The sequence below is a fragment of the Teleopsis dalmanni genome, chromosome 1 (assembly GCF_002237135.1).
Source record: "Teleopsis dalmanni isolate 2A chromosome 1, ASM223713v2, whole genome shotgun sequence".
Classification (NCBI taxonomy): Eukaryota; Metazoa; Arthropoda; class Insecta; order Diptera; family Diopsidae; genus Teleopsis; species Teleopsis dalmanni.
In genome coordinates this window covers 184,156,846-184,174,435 of record NC_051846.1, presented here as the reverse complement: position 1 = coordinate 184,174,435, position 17,590 = coordinate 184,156,846, and the positions used below count along the sequence as shown (strand labels likewise).

The following is a 17,590-nucleotide window of genomic DNA, read 5'->3' as shown; positions in this document are numbered from 1 at the left end:
CTTTTCTCATAGCAGACATTTCATTACTAAGTAATTGTAATTCCATTGAGAGCTTGTCTGTATAAAGTCGATATTCTTCTAATTCGTTAGTCATGTCATTTTTCATTTGACGTACTTCTGTTTCTATTTCATCTTTTGCATTTTTAAGCTTTTGTATTGTATCTTCTGAATTATGCTTAAGATCAATCAACTCACGTTGCATTCTTACCAATTTTTGTTGAGCCGCTTGTTCACGTTTACGTACCACCTGTTGATGTGTTTCTGCATCCTGTATCTTAACTGTGGAAAATTTGTGTTGTTTATCGATTTCCTTCTTCAGAGTAGCTATTACTTCTTCTTGGAGTTTACTTTTGAATTTGCCAAAATCAACTTCTTGTTCTAATTCTGACACCTTCAAATCTATAAGCTCTCCTTTAAGACGTCTAGTCTCCCAAGGACGTGCTGTCGACTGCTCAGCCTCAGTTAGCTTTTTTACTTTTTTTAGTCGTTTTACTTCAGCTTCATGATGCCAATTATCAATATCATCTTTCTCTTTAACTAGCTCTTCAGAACATACTTGGTGTTCAAACCGCAACATATAATAATAATTGTGTATTATATTTATTTGCCTTTGCCAGCTTTTTCTCTCTGTTATAAGCTCCTGTTTTTCTTCTAACTGCAGTCCTTGTATAAACATTTCTTTTAGTTTTAGAATTGTTAATATAAATTTGGACATTATCTCGTCCTTTTCTGCTTCCTGGGACGTTTTATTGTCTTGCATCATGTTGCTGCTTTTTTATGCTCTACTGCTGCTACGATGCCTTTTGTTATTATTATTACGTCAATGTTTAGCCCTGACACTGCTTTTAATATTTTATAGTTCCTTGCCACTGGATGTACTGATTTATTATTGTAGTACACTGATATAGCATTTTTGCTATATCCGGCTCGAAGGACCAAATGTACTTTTATTTCAGTACACTGATATAGCACTTTTGCTATATCCGGCTCGAAGGACCAAATGTACTTTTATTTTAATGAAGTACACAGTTTGAGTATATTTTAGCTACTGATTTTATTTAAAATAATGTTGTGTTTTTATACAAAAATATTTTAAGACTAATTTTTACATCAAGGTTAAATTATTATGATTTTAGTGGACTGTATTACATTTGTCAAAAAAGGTTAAAAAAGGACGGAAGTCCCAACACTTGGGATTTTCCTCCTATTGTTTTTATGAATATATTTTATTTTAATAATTTAAATACGGTTGCTAAAAAATGTTACTATTTATCTATATTTTTCCTTAGTACATAATTCTAAGAATTTAGGTGATAATATAAACTATAATAATTAAATATATGGTATAAATTCATGTTCATGATTGAACATTCTGCCGGAGGTCAAAACTCATGTTCGTGATTGAACATTCTGCCGGGGGCCATAATAAAATTTTAATCATAATTATTTAATATGATTATGTTGTAGTAGTTGTATCGCCTCCTTCATGTCTGACGCCGTCATCATATATATATGAGGAATTTTTCCTTCCATTTTTCCCAAAGCTTCCAATACTTATGCTTGAGAATTACTTCGAACTGCCACTGAACTGGAACTGCATACAATTTTGTAAAGATATTATTTAATGTTTGTGCCGTACAAAATCCTCCGTAGTGAGGAGTTCCGGGGCCAAAAAACAGATATAAAACATAATTTGTGTTGAACAAAATTTTTAGATTCATTATTTGTAAATTTGTTTTTGAAATTATTAAATTATTATTTAATTCAAATTTGCCTTCATGGTTATTGGTATCCACTGATATACCTAGAAGTTCATTTTCTTCGGATTCTTTTTCGTTGTAATTTTTATTATTAATATTCTCATTGAATATTTCTCCAGGTGCTTCAGCTTCGATTTTAACGCTTTTACTGAGTGTGTCTTCAGGATCTTCAATTTTGAGTTGCGTTTTCAAACCATAGACTTGTTCTTCCAGCAATAGCTTATCACCTATCAGTTCATGCAAACTTTTGTTTTTGCCACGCAAGAACTCTACTTCTTTTTCAATATCAGGAAAGCTTGATAGGCGCGCATGGTTATTCTTCGTTATATCTTTCCAATCCTCATATGAAGCGATTTGACTTTCCAAATCTTTTATTTTTGTATTAGCAAAATCAAGTTCATTTAAATCTTTCTCATTTTGCAATTTCAAATTATCAAATAAACTTGATTTTGCTAATACAAAAATAAAAGATTTGGAAAGTCAAATCGCTTCATATGAGGATTGGAAAGATATAACGAAGAATAACCATGCGCGCCTATCAAGCTTTCCTGATATTGAAAAAGAAGTAGAGTTCTTGCGTGGCAAAAACAAAAGTTTGCATGAACTGATAGGTGATAAGCTATTGCTGGAAGAACAAGTCTATGGTTTGAAAACGCAACTCAAAATTGAAGATCCTGAAGACACACTCAGTAAAAGCGAAGCTGAAACACCTGAAGAAATATTCAATGAGAATATTAATAATAAAAATTACAACGAAAAAGAATCCGAAGAAAATGAACTTCTAGGTATATCAGTGGATACCAATAACCATGAAGGCAAATTTGAATTAAATAATAATTTAATAATTTCAAAAACAAATTTACAAATAATGAATCTAAAAATTTTGTTCAACACAAATTATGTTTTATATCTGTTTTTTGGCCCCGGAACTCCTCACTACGGAGGATTTTGTACGGCACAAACATTAAATAATATCTTTACAAAATTGTATGCAGTTCCAGTTCAGTGGCAGTTCGAAGTAATTCTCAAGCATAAGTATTGGAAGCTTTGGGAAAAATGGAAGGAAAAATTCCTCATATATATATGATGACGGCGTCAGACATGAAGGAGGCGATACAACTACTACAACATAATCATATTAAATAATTATGATTAAAATTTTATTATGGCCCCCGGCAGAATGTTCAATCACGAACATGAGTTTTGACCTCCGGCAGAATGTTCAATCATGAACATGAATTTATACCATATATTTAATTATTATAGTTTATATTATCACCTAAATTCTTAGAATTATGTACTAAGGAAAAATATAGATAAATAGTAACATTTTTTAGCAACCGTATTTAAATTATTAAAATAAAATATATTCATAAAAACAATAGGAGGAAAATCCCAAGTGTTGGGACTTCCGTCCTTTTTTAACCTTTTTTGACAAATGTAATACAGTCCACTAAAATCATAATAATTTAACCTTGATGTAAAAATTAGTCTTAAAATATTTTTGTATAAAAACACAACATTATTTTAAATAAAATCAGTAGCTAAAATATACTCAAACTGTGTACTTCATTAAAATAAAAGTACATTTGGTCCTTCGAGCCGGATATAGCAAAAGTGCTATATCAGTGTACTGAAATAAAAGTACATTTGGTCCTTCGAGCCGGATATAGCAAAAATGCTATATCAGTGTACTACAATAATAAATCAGTACATCCAGTGGCAAGGAACTATAAAATATTAAAAGCAGTATTAGGACTAAACAATTGCATAAAAAGCATCGTAGCAGCAGTAGACCATAAAAAGCAGCAACATGATGCAAGACAATAAAACGTCCCAGGAAGCAGAAAAGGACGAGATAATGTCCAAATTTATATTAACAATTCTAAAACTAAAAGAAATGTTTATACAAGGACTGCAGTTAGAAGAAAAACAGGAGCTTATAACAGAGAGAAAAAGCTGGCAAAGGCAAATAAATATAATACACAATTATTATTATATGTTGCGGTTTGAACACCAAGTATGTTCTGAAGAGCTAGTTAAAGAGAAAGATGATATTGATAATTGGCATCATGAAGCTGAAGTAAAACGACTAAAAAAAGTAAAAAAGCTAACTGAGGCTGAGCAGTCGACAGCACGTCCTTGGGAGACTAGACGTCTTAAAGGAGAGCTTATAGATTTGAAGGTGTCAGAATTAGAACAAGAAGTTGATTTTGGCAAATTCAAAAGTATAAGCTCTCCTTTAAGACGTCTAGTCTCCCAAGGACGTGCTGTCGACTGCTCAGCCTCAGTTAGCTTTTTTACTTTTTTTAGTCGTTTTACTTCAGCTTCATGATGCCAATTATCAATATCATCTTTCTCTTTAACTAGCTCTTCAGAACATACTTGGTGTTCAAACCGCAACATATAATAATAATTGTGTATTATATTTATTTGCCTTTGCCAGCTTTTTCTCTCTGTTATAAGCTCCTGTTTTTCTTCTAACTGCAGTCCTTGTATAAACATTTCTTTTAGTTTTAGAATTGTTAATATAAATTTGGACATTATCTCGTCCTTTTCTGCTTCCTGGGACGTTTTATTGTCTTGCATCATGTTGCTGCTTTTTTATGCTCTACTGCTGCTACGATGCCTTTTGTTATTATTATTACGTCAATGTTTAGCCCTGACACTGCTTTTAATATTTTATAGTTCCTTGCCACTGGATGTACTGATTTATTATTGTAGTACACTGATATAGCATTTTTGCTATATCCGGCTCGAAGGACCAAATGTACTTTTATTTCAGTACACTGATATAGCACTTTTGCTATATCCGGCTCGAAGGACCAAATGTACTTTTATTTTAATGAAGTACACAGTTTGAGTATATTTTAGCTACTGATTTTATTTAAAATAATGTTGTGTTTTTATACAAAAATATTTTAAGACTAATTTCTACATCAAGGTTAAATTATTATGATTTTAATGGACTGTATTACATTTGTCAAAAAAGGTTAAAAAAGGTTAAAAAAGGACGGAAGTCCCAACACTTGGGATTTTCCTCCTATTGTTTTTATGAATATATTTTATTTTAATAATTTAAATACGGTTGCTAAAAAATGTTACTATTTATCTATATTTTTCCTTAGTACATTATTCTAAGAATTTAGGTGATAATATAAACTATAGTAATTAAATATATGGTATAAATTCATGTTCATGATTGAACAATGAGGAATACCAAATACCAAAATCCATTAAAAAAAAGAATATTTAAAAAAGCATCGAAGGAATGAGAAACAAAAATATTATCATTAAATTAAGCAAAACCGCAAGTTTATTACCACATCAATTACAATTTTTTGCAAATAAATTTTGCGGTTTCTTTGGATTCGAAGCTCGCATGTTTGCGGCTCATTTTTTAATTTGTTTTATTGCTAATTTCTTGTTTTACAATTTTTATTATTGCATCTAGGATTCTCATTACCATCATCAATTGAATTGAGTTATTTGCATTTCAGTAATAAAAAGGAATCAAGTTTCCGCGAGTTTGTATTGTGAAGTTCGATTCTTGCAGTTTCCAATCTCAGATAAATACACTACAGATCTATGAATTTTGAGGTGTGTAATATCAATTACGCAAACGCAATGGTTTACCATGATAAGCAAGAAAAATCATTATCTATCTCTAACATTAGCACCAGTCTTTAATATCAGTCAAAATAAATACCTATCCACTAAATCATAAATATAGTAAGCTAACTAAAAACTTAAAGTCATACAAATCCAAACCGAGAATTGATTATAACCTATAGAGAGAGGTTTCAAACAGTACTGAATAGCAACAACAAAAAATTTTATTTATTTTTAATTAATTGAATTTTTGGCTGACAGCTGTTTCTGACACCTGATACAGCTGTTTCTAGTATTGCCAAATATCCAACAGAGAGTTTTCAAATAGTACTGAAATGCAACAACAAAAAATTTTATTTTCTTTTAATTAATTGTATTTTTAGCTGATAATAGAGCTATTTCCAGTATTGCCAAATATACATCATCAGTGGTATTTGGAATTATTTCTTATATTTAATTATTCATAAATAATCTTTTGCGACTGCAAGTACCAAAGGTTGACCTCATTACGAGTTGTTTTTGGGATCCACCACCATTCGAAACCTCTCTATTGAATACAATAGTTTCTATTAAGTAAAATACTCACTACCGTCATAACTGACATTAAAATCAGATTTAATATAAAAATATTATATTAATACTAAGTCAAAATAGATTGAAATATCGGGATTGTACGCCAAGGATACCACGGATTAGCGTTATTTATACATAAACCCTAAAAAGACAGCTTTAACAATCGTTCACACAATTCTGGAAGCCAAGACTTCTCCAATTCAAAACGAAGTGAACTAACCTGATAAGTCTATAAACTTTGCTGCCACTAATTTTACGGCATGACAACTTTATCAAGTCGATACGAAAAATGCACCAAAAATATGCAAACTCCTATTGGCCAAAGATAAGTATTGTCCAAGAAAAAGAAACACGGATTCCTCTACTTCTTTAAACACAACCACAACTAAAGCCAAAACCGTACTGATACTTTAGTGCTGAGCAACACTACGATTTAACAAATTGACAGCATATAAGGCATATGGACTTTTATGGAAGATGGAAGACGATACATATAGTTTATATAAGGTATATTACTTTTATATAGATAGATGGTGACGATAGATAACTACGCCAGCGTATTTTTCAACAGATACGGTTCACTACGATCCTTAAATCTGGGCCCGTTCCAATATCACAGTTTTTATTTAGCTTCTATACTACAATATTGAAACGTTTTTATTAAAGCTAATATTCTCATACATCGGGAAACTGCTTTGTCGTTTTAATAACACAGGCAAACCACACCAGATGGCGCGTACATTGTTTTATTGGTTGTTGTCTTGTAAAACTTTAAATCTCTTCAACTTATTTGGGAAGCGAAACTATAGTAAGATATAGTCGAAAAAATCGCCCAGAGTAAGCGACATTACTTAAATCCATTCTCAAATCAGGGCACCTCAAAAAGAGGCCTCATGCCACAGCAACAAAAAAAATTTGTGCAAATTGTTGTGACAGCTGTTGTTACGACCAGTATTATCCTACCATTCCTTCTTCGCAAAAATGATGGAATAATAAAAATCCAACAGTTCTGCTTAAACCTAAACAATATTAAATCGATCTTGTATTCCTTTGCCTATTATTTTATTAACTTAATACCGTTAATACTAAAGGTATTAAGATTCCTTTAGTCTTAAAACTTAACCTTAGTCAAAGTTATTTTAATTTCTACTAAGTCCTTAGTTTTTAAAATAATTTATCTTCAGTATTTTATAGATTTATGAGAGTATATTAATTCCAATTTTATTCTTTAACCTTCAAAAGCTCTTCAATTTAGTTGAATTGTTAAAATAAACTATAGAACTATTAACTAATATTAAAGTATTCTGTTCATTTATCCTTCTATTCTTTATCCTATCCTAATGTTAGTTAGTTAAGCTGCTTTTAATAAGAATCATAGAAGTAGTTAACTTAGTTCACATGAAACTCTAACTCCAACTCCTAGACCACCTGCTTATATCTTCCGAACTGGAATAGTCAAAGACACATTTAAATTGTTGTTACTCCCGTTAGGAGTCTTGTATCCACAATTGATTGCATGGCACTTGCGGCATCGATGACAAATAAACCACTTTTTAAAATTTATTGCGGCTTTTGTTTGCGCAACGATAATAAAATTATCGAATTGAGGGCGAACGAAGTCGCAGCGGATATTGTATTCTACCTGTGGGAGTGGGATTGTCTGGCTCAGTCGGTGTGCAATAAATTTCAACCAAATGCATAAAGTGTAAAATATCACATAACTAAACAAATAAAAAAAATTAAAAATCCATTAGTAATGATATTATCAACAATCTATTAAATTAATAGACACGATTTTCTAAATACAACGCCAGCGACTTTAGATATTTCAACAAGTATAAGTAAATAAACGAATTTGTTTACATAATATTTAAGTACTCATATCAAACATAATAAAATAAATAGAAATAAACAAAATACATTTCAATTCATGACAATCTAACCATAAACACACTCACAGATTATTATATGTATGTATAAGATAAATAAAGCATAATCTTCCGATACTCTGCTAACTCCAGCTATATAGTCTAATACATAATATATACCATATTTTCAATAAATTTTTATTCACTCACACATTTAGTCCTCTATTAAAGTAACCCATCATTAAACACCAAGCATTGTTAACACCTCTTTAGCTTTATAAGGAATTATAGGTATACTATACTCTCGATAGACTTTCAACTCCGGCAATATAGTCTAAGACATAATGTATACCATACTTTCAATAAATTTTTATTCACTCACACATTTAGTCCTTTATTAAAGTCACCCATCATTAAACATCAAGCATTGTTAACACCTCTTCAGCTTTATAAGGAATTATAGGTATACTATACTCTCGATAGACTTTCAACCACTCAAGCACTTTCAGCACATAAAATAAGATTTTTAATGCTTGAAATGGGTTGGTCCACATTTTGATGTCACCCATCATTGACAACCAAGTACAGTTCTACAACTATCTTTAAAGATTTCCTGTTCACAAGATATCAACAAAGGTTCACCGCAAAGTATGAAACTATCCAGATTATTATTGTTATGTGGGGAATACTATGCACCTCGCTTACTGTGTTGTATTATGCCAACATATTTTTGCTTGCTCAGATTTCATTTTAATACATAAAGACGCCTAAAAGGTTTGGCTACTTACTACTTTAAATTTAATCGTTATTCTTTTATCTGATACTACAAAAATTTCTAAAGTTCCAGATGACGCATAAAGAGAAAGTCTGGAGAAAAAGAAACTAAACTTAAAATATACTATAGGCATCCATGATCACAACAGTGACCGTGTCTTTATCCTGAGTCTACTCACCATCAAATAAATAAAATTTTATGGGGAATACTATGCACCAGCATACTACTGTGCCACCTTTATTGGTTTTAAGCCATCCTACCCAGAGTACAACCATGTTACAATAATTTATTTTTTATTCAACAAAATTTCCCACACATAAGCAAATTTTGGGTATAGCGTTATAAATCAGAACGCCACGCTCGGTTCGAATTATATAATCCCAATTATATGTTCCCGAGAAACGATAAAAACTGTGATTAAAAATGAAGGATAATCTAAACTTAATTTGCAGCAATGCAATGTAGAAAATGCAACGAGCCAGATGTAAAGGAAATTTTAAAGCATATACTGTGTAACTACCCGGCTCTCTCGAAAACTCTACAAAAATACTTGAAGGTTATCAGTTTTATAGTACCGGATCACATACCTGAGGTTGTTATTAAATTCTTAATATAATTCTCTAATAACAAGCGTATCCTGAATGCATAAATTCGCTAGAAATAAGACTCTAAACTGGTATCGCAATGGACCTTAATGATCTACCCGAGTTTTTTTGGCCTAAAAGCATAACCAAAACTAACCTAATTAAAATACTAAATAAGTAGATCTAGTATATTTAAAAAATCTATTACCACAGAACGAATTGGATAAGAAAAATAATTACTAATGAGTTACTTTTATATTTATAATAGGTTGATGGTGTTTAGAATTATACATCCGAAAGTCTCACAACGTGCCATAATTCGAGCTCAAGGCAGCCACTCCAATCTAAGCTGTTTTATAAGCACCTTATATTTTTCATTTAATGTGTAAATATTTGAAATAAGATTTTGGATAAGTTTCGCATATCAGAAAAAAAGTAGAATAATATGCTTTAACAACTCAAACGTTACATACAATATACTCGTACCAGAATTTATTTAAAACTCATAAACCCTAAAATAAATGCCATGTATTTCTATATCATTTATATAAAAGTATACCCAAAACAAATGTGCCATTTAAAAACAATTTTTTACATTCACCATTTTCAAACATTTCTCCCAACACAATAAGCAGAACAATTGATCAGAATGAGTTTATAACAATGCCTAAGAACCTCCATTCTTTCCGGATTAAATCATGTATCCAACGAAATTTGCATGGGAAAATTCATCAGAAAAAGTATTTTTTATTTCGTACTCATAATAAAATTGAATCAATCAACCGAAAACCTATTTCAGTATTTATTTGATATCGCATTTGTGCAAAAATAAAATTCACTGACGAAAAAGGCCCTCCAAGGCATGGAATCCGTGATTCTAAAATTAAGGTTAAGTGTGAAATTACCACTTTGCATGCAAGTGGACCGGCTAGCAAATGTTTCACGCTTTTTTGAGGTTAGAAATAAAATTGTTACATGTAACATTTCTTACAGATATAATATTATTCACACATTTAAGTGGTTTAGTAGACAAATAACACATTTTCACATTCATGAAGTTTTATTTAGTAATTTTGTTTTCTAAAAATTTAGGATGTGCAAAAAATTATATCGACATACTTTTGACACTCCCAGCTCACACACTTAAACTTAGTAATGAAATATATCTATACAGGTATTTTAATAAAATAGAATTAATTCTAACTATAATTTATAATAGATTTTTATACACTACATCTAGAAACCATATAAAGGCAAATTTTCATTTAATTCTTACTCTGGAGCTGAATACTTTTGCACCATAGATCATCATTAAATCTGTTCGATATCTATCCTTTGTAGATATGTTAATAAAATTTTTTCTTGATACTATAAGGATTCGATTTTACTCCCAACAGAATTTTATCCGTCACAAAAGAATCGAATCAAGCCTACTAGTTAAGCTAACTTCAACTAAAACAAAAACATAATTATCTATTAAACTAGAAAGCTTTTTCCACCTGGGTTTGGTTTTAATGAAATTTTTAACTAAATTTATAACTATTTTACGATAAAAGATGCATCAGATACTTTCATAGGATACGAAGCATTGTTGCTTGATATTCACTTGTCACACTATATCAATACTTAGAAACATTCAATGTGAATTTTTTGCAGGATTATAGGTCTATGCTAAAGAAATACCACTATCTACACAATCTGATTAAATGGGACTTTCTCAATCTGAATAAATCTGAGCGTAGATTAGTTAATAGTTTCCTAACTCGACAAGCTTCTGTTAACTACCACCTTTCAATCATAGGATTAAAGGACGTGAATACCTGTACTTAAAGACAAAGCAAAATACTGTCAAGAAAGTGGTCCATAATTTCATCTGACATCCATTAACCCAAATGAAATCTGCAGTCTTGAATTAAAAAATATTGTTAGTATTATCGATAAAATTAATTTCTTTGATTTCAATTTAATTAGAAAATATTTCTATACAAATTGTCCTGTCTTATAGGTAGTTGTTACAGATCGGGGACTAACATTATGCTTTTAATATTAAAACACAATGTTATTATTTATTATTATATATATCATATTGTTAATTACTTTAAAAGAACTTTAATAAACAGCGTTTAAAATTACATATATGAGATTTAAATAATTAATAATAGAGAGGTTTTGAACAATACTGAATGGCAACAACAAAAATTTTTATATATATAAAAACAATTTATTAAAAATAAAAAATTTTGTTTTTGCAATTCATTTTTACGAAATTAAGAAAATTTGTCTGTCTGAACATAGTATTAAAATCAAAATTAATATTTTATAATAGATTTTTTGTCGATGGAAATTCTAGATGTCGTAAAATGAAATTTCGTAAAATGAAATAAAGTTAATTTCGAATATGAAATCATATGTTTTTTGTTTACAAATCGAATGTTTAAAATTAAATATAATGATTCCCGGATATAATGATGTCAGAACACCATTTGTGTCTGTGAAATTTTAAAGCAGATTATTATAACCAAAAAGAATGACATTCAGTAATTTTATTAGCTTTAATGTATTTTAGATATGTGAATTATTATTTTTCAAATTTAAAAATTTGCACTACTTTTAAAATATTTTTTTTGGTTTTATTAAAGTTAACTGTCACTGACATTTATTTAAAAAAAATGTAATTTTTCCATTATCTTAACTTCATCTTTTGCTTAAAATTTATCTTACGCAAAGTTGCTTCTGAAATGTCCCTTCATTTCAGCCTTTGTTTCAACTAAATTAATGCCATTGTCTTTAACCTTTTCCTCTCATTAACCTTAAAACTGAATTTTGAATGGAAAAAAACAACTTAATTTCGCTTAAACGAAGATGAAATTAAGATTTTTTTGAAATGAAGGTATGTCTGAAAATAGTATAACTTAATAAATCAACCCAGTGCAGAAGGAATCAATTTTTCCCGCAGGGCTATTCAATTTTGATCTCTGAATGTGAATTGGCATAAGAAGCTCCCATAAAATATTATTTATTAATATAGTAAACAGCAATTAGATAATACTATATAATAATGCTAATTATAAATTGAAGCAACATTAATAACTATATAAACTTATATGGCTTTTAAAAATAATGTATGTTAGGTTTTTATACTAACTTACCAAAAAAGTTCATATGTCCAAGATCCCACTGATCATTCTTTTTCGAGTGTAAAGTAAAATTACAATTATCACACTTCATTTTTATATACTTTTAATAAATAACTATAGGTTAATTATTGCACTAATTTGCAATAATTATAATCTAAATTTAGTAAGAAATTATATTTTCCCGCAAAGGACACCACGACTTTTCAGAATATGAACCGCGAAATAACTGCCAACTGCCAAAACAAAAGTCTCCTAACCGCAATTCTACACAAAAACAGCTGATGTTCTTAACTCGCAAACGAATTGATGACAAAATACTTTGTTTACAAATGTCCATCCATCTTTGTTTTATCAGCTTTTATGGAACCATTTAATAAAAATGGCAAACAACATAGATAAAGTGAAAATAATTGTTGTTGGCGATTCAGGTACAAAATAAAACTTTAACTTAATTTTGTAGCATTCATAACTTAATTAACTCACTTAAAAACACGTCATCGCATAGGTGTTGGAAAAACTTGCCTCACCCACTTAATTGCGCACAATGAACCTCTTATACGTCCTGGTTGGACTGTTGGTTGTAACATAGAAGTTAAGCTGCACGAATATAAAGAAGGCACACCACAACAACAAACTTATTTCATTGAACTTTTTGATATTGGTGGTTCCTTAAGTCATAAGAACACAAGAGGCGTTTTCTATACCCCAACACATGGCATTATACTCGTCCACGACTTAACTAATCGTAAAAGCCATGAAAATCTACGTGATTGGTTATATGAAATATTGAACAAAGAGGGTAAAGATACACATAAGCCAAGCAACATCATGAACACTTTACACGCAGATCAAAACGTTTTTGATCGTGAACAATTCTTGGGTGCAACGCAAATACCGATTTTAGTAATAGGCACTAAATTAGATTTAATTGATGATAAAAGACAACCAAAGCCTTTACAGAAAACGGGGGGCATAGGTAAAAGTAAATAATAATTTGTTACAAAAATATATTCCATCGATATAACGTAAGTTTATTGAAATTAATTTATATATTACAGCTGATCATTGTGGCGCTGAGGAAATTTGGTTGAATTGTCGTGATACAAGAAAATTAGCTGCCGGCACTACAGATGCTGTTAAGCTAGCTAGATTCTTTGATCGTGTCATTGAAAAGAAAACGCACACACGTGAACATGGATATTTAACTGACAGACGCAAATATGCAACAACCTCGTCATATATCGCACCAGAAACATCATTAATAGTCAATGCACCCAACTTTGACTTTAAAACCAATATAATTAAGCCAACCGATAATGTATTAATAGATAGTAGTAATTTACAATAAAAAAACCTTTGGATTTATTTATATCCGAATTTTATTCAACATCTGTATTTTTATGTAACATGTAACATTTTAGAAATGTTTAGAAATATGTAAGTTCATACAATTAGCCTGGTGGCCAACGCATTTGGCGACCACCAAGGAAATGTAAGTGTAAATGGTAAACAGATTGAGCACCATTTTTACCATCATTAATAACTACACGAAAGCCTTCATCTAAGCCGAGAGTTTTTGCCACATTACGACCAACCAACATTAAATGTCCAAGTAACTCAGAATCGCCTGCATCAGCTTTGGAAAGTTGAGTTATGGGCTTGCGTGGTATGACCAAAAAATGTGTTGGTGCTTGTGGATTAACATCATGAAAAGCAACACACTATTAAAATACAATTATGCAAATAAGTAATGTGAAAATAGTATTAATTATATTATTTCACTTACTTTATCATCCTCGTGAATAAATTTACAAGGAATTTCTCCACGCAGAATTTTACCGAATATGCTATCGGCTTCTGGCTGTGCAGCTTGAGCCTTCTCTACTTCACTTGACATTTTGGCGTTTAACGGAAATGCCCTGATGTTAATATCGAAATTTTATTTATTTTTTTAACAAAATTTATATTTTACTTACCAATTTGCACGAAAAATTAACCGGCTACGAGATATAAGTGAATTCATATGTCAGAACTGCTCTTCAGTAGAGTTAGTAGAGTTTTGTAGTTGTCAAAATATTTAAGGAAGAAAATTCAGAGTTGACAAGCTTAAGAAAAAAAAAAATTAAAATAATATTTTTAAAATTTCAATGTTTATGGAATAAAATTTTTACATACATAAAATTTATAAATGTAAAAATACTAAATAATTATTTTTTATTTAAAAAATTATAATTACAGAAAATTATCATACATGTTGAAAATTTTGAAACCAAAAATTCTCTATTAAATTAGTAATCACAACTACAACACCAATATTATTGAAGGTGTTTTATTTAAGCATTTATTTTACATATATACATTTATAAAAATAATATAATTTTACATATCATACCTACAAATAAACTTTGTCGCTTTGAAAAAGTCTCCAAATTAACTATTCACAATAATAACTCTTATTGTGACTGCTCAAATTACGTTTCTTCTCTTTGTGCAAATAGAGAAAGGAAAATATTTTTGTTTTGTGTTTTGTTGCGCACTTTTATTTCATTCGATTACAAAAATATACAAGTAGTGTATACATAAAAAAATAATAGTCATAATTATAAATATAATTTTATATAAAGTGTATTGTAATTATAAGTCTTAAAAGAAAATAAAGTAATGATGGATGACTGCGATTGGCAAAACAATTTTCACCAAATGAAAGACCGAGGTGCATATTTACTTAAATCTGAAAAATGGTCCGATTGTCGTTTTCTAGTGGGAACAGCACCAAACCAACGCATATTAGCTGGTCATAAACTTTTTCTAGCAACAGCATCGCCAGTATTTGAACGTATGTTCTACGGCAATTTACCAGACAAAACCGATCCAATTATAATACCAGACGTGCAACCAGACGCATTTCAAGGTTTACCTTAATATATTTTGATTATATTTGAATATTAACCAATTCATTATATTTTAGCTATGCTGGAATATATCTACTCGGATAATATAAATATTAGTACATTTGACAAAGCATGTGAACTTTGTTATGTAGCAAAGAAATACATGTTGCCGCATGTGGTGGAGCAGTGTACACACTTCTTATGGGCAGATTTGAGTCCTAAGAATGCTTGCAGAGCTTATGAATTTGGTAAATTATTTGATGAAGCACGCCTTATGCAAAGTAGTATGGATGTGAGTAGCAAATATTTTAGTTTTAATCTATAATAAAATAATATTTGCATGTGAATTTAGATAATATCTGCGCATACGCGTCAAGTATTGGAAGATTCTAGTTTCTTGGATATAGAAATATCAACACTAATGGCAATATTAGATCAAGATCATCTGAATATAGATTCTGAATTGGATTTATTTAATGGTCTTGTTAAATATGCGAGAGAGCGTGCATTATTTACAGAAAATGCAGAAGTTATAAAACCTTTAAAACACATGTCAGCAGATGGTAACGCTGATAGCATGCAACATCAAGGCGATTTACACATAGACGTGGGTAGTGTTGAGGAAATTAAAATGGAACCAGATGTGGCAGAAATGATGCAACATCATCAGGATGATGATATCAGTTATGATGCTGGTAATTCCACACCACATTTAGTTGATGATATAGTAGTAGTTGATAGTGATGCTTCCGGTGCAGATGCTGATGTTCAAGAAATACCATCCGGTATTGCTTCTGCATCAAGTATTAACAGCCTGATGGATGCACAAAGGTTAATGATTGATGAGGCAACATTAAGACAAGCAGTTAAAAAAATTAGATTTCTAACTTTAACACCACAACAATTTGCCGAAGGTCCTGCACGTTCGAAGCTATTGCAACAAAATGAAGCACTTGCCATATTGATTAAAATCTCCAGTCCAGCTATTAATGATCTACCCATGCCAGAAGGTTTCTGCAGTTCAATGCGTACCAGAAATTTATTTGAGCAAAGAAATCAACAAAACTTGTCAGCATATCGTAATTCAGTCAATTTTAGTAATACACCAGTAAATTATTCTGCAGATGCACAACCTGTGGCTAGTACTACTGCAACTGTTTTAACTATGCCTACCGTGCCGGTCAGCACACATGAAACAGATGCTGATGTCGCTACAAATGATACAAGAAGATGTTACTGTGTGCGTACTGCTAATCAACAGTTTGATTATCGTAATACTAGCGTCACGGACTGTGGACTTACCTTTTTAGTAGACACAAATATTTGGATAACAGGTATATATACATATTTTGAGTTAGTGATATCACTGATATATATTAATTTGATTTTTTTTGTGTCTTTAAATAGGTGTACAAGTACCCACACAAGTGCTTTGTGGTGAGCTTATGAATTCGGCTGGATTTTCTGATCGTTACACAGAAATACTTTACGCACACATACAGGATATGCAAGGTTCACGCTTAACTTACACGCATTGCACTTCTAGGGTACGTTATGATTCTTTGCTGGAAATATCATTTGATCGACCTGTGTACATTTATAAGCATCAGACATATAAAGTGTTTGTTGTCTTCAATAAGGTGGGCTGGTACCCCATGTATACATGTGTACCCGATGTGACTTGTAATCGTGTCAAGTTTATGTTTAATGTAGGCAATCCAAGCGAATCTGTAAGAGATGGCTTAATCCGTGCCATTGTATTTTCCTTGCCACAAGAATTTTCACGTAGTATAGCGGATTAAACGTAATAATTGTGTAAAATAATTGGAAGTATTTCGTAACTAAAACATTATTTTAGTATTTATGTATCTTTATTGTTAAGACTTTGTTTACAACTTCCATAATCAATATAATAAGGGTGTTCACGATCTTGTGTATGAAGCACGGCAAGCAAATACATATGAAGTACATGCATTTTGCTCTTATCACTTTATAGTGTTACCTTGTTACTTAATTAACGAGCTTATTACTCAAGATCGTGAACGCTCCTAATGTAACGAATCGAATCTTAAGTTTTTAACAGTATCGACAAAAATTTTTTACGCAGAAAGTGTTTATGTTAAAATGTACAATTAAATTTTTTGTTTTTTTTATATATCAACAAAATATTAGAAGCAATAACTAATATTCTATGATTTTGTGAAATTTTAATGGAAGAATTGCTACATTAAGTATGTAAAATTATTTGTAAAAATTTTTTTTTTTATTTTACTTTATTGTTCGTCGATACCTTCTATATGTAGTGCTTGTGTTTATTTCTTCCTATGCGTTATGTGTTTTCAAAAAGTATTTATTATAACAATAAAACTGTTATTTTTAACAATAAATAA

At 30.5% G+C, this 17,590-nt stretch overlaps 4 protein-coding genes across 5 annotated transcripts in view; 2 read left to right on the top strand and 2 right to left on the bottom strand.

The window, feature by feature from the left end:
* The window catches only part of LOC119666877 (mitotic spindle assembly checkpoint protein MAD1-like), a 54,126-nt gene extending 51,136 nt beyond the window's left edge, over positions 1-2,990 (bottom strand). The window contains exons 1-3 of the mRNA XM_038076154.1: positions 2,957-2,990; positions 1,775-2,212; positions 28-678 (exon numbers count right to left, since the gene is read on the bottom strand). Of these exons, the coding sequence (XP_037932082.1) occupies positions 28-678; positions 1,775-2,212; positions 2,957-2,990 (1,123 nt within the window). The remainder of the gene's footprint in view (positions 1-27; positions 679-1,774; positions 2,213-2,956) is intronic.
* A 9,611-nt stretch (positions 2,991-12,601) lies between these two features.
* Positions 12,602-13,696, top strand: LOC119670651 (rab-like protein 3). 2 transcript variants are annotated; one of them, XM_038081001.1, is made up of 3 exons: positions 12,602-12,737; positions 12,815-13,291; positions 13,368-13,696. In XM_038081001.1, exons 1-3 carry the CDS (start codon positions 12,689-12,691, stop codon positions 13,655-13,657), a joined length of 816 nt encoding a protein of 271 aa, XP_037936929.1. In that variant the 5' UTR covers positions 12,602-12,688; the 3' UTR covers positions 13,658-13,696. The 2 variants fall into 2 exon arrangements, with proteins under 2 accessions (XP_037936929.1, XP_037936931.1); XM_038081003.1 differs by having other exon boundaries at positions 12,603-12,737; positions 12,815-13,285.
* LOC119670652 (histidine triad nucleotide-binding protein 1) lies at positions 13,671-14,423 on the bottom strand. The gene is made up of 3 exons (XM_038081004.1): positions 14,286-14,423; positions 14,096-14,228; positions 13,671-14,030 (listed from the first exon to the last, which is right to left on the bottom strand). Exons 1-3 carry the CDS (start codon positions 14,330-14,332, stop codon positions 13,761-13,763), a joined length of 450 nt encoding a protein of 149 aa, XP_037936932.1. The 5' UTR covers positions 14,333-14,423; the 3' UTR covers positions 13,671-13,760.
* A 414-nt stretch (positions 14,424-14,837) lies between these two features.
* Positions 14,838-17,584, top strand: LOC119670650. The gene is made up of 4 exons (XM_038081000.1): positions 14,838-15,220; positions 15,278-15,492; positions 15,553-16,534; positions 16,608-17,584. Exons 1-4 carry the CDS (start codon positions 14,971-14,973, stop codon positions 17,000-17,002), a joined length of 1,842 nt encoding a protein of 613 aa, XP_037936928.1. The 5' UTR covers positions 14,838-14,970; the 3' UTR covers positions 17,003-17,584.
* The last annotated feature ends 6 nt before the right edge of the window (positions 17,585-17,590 follow it).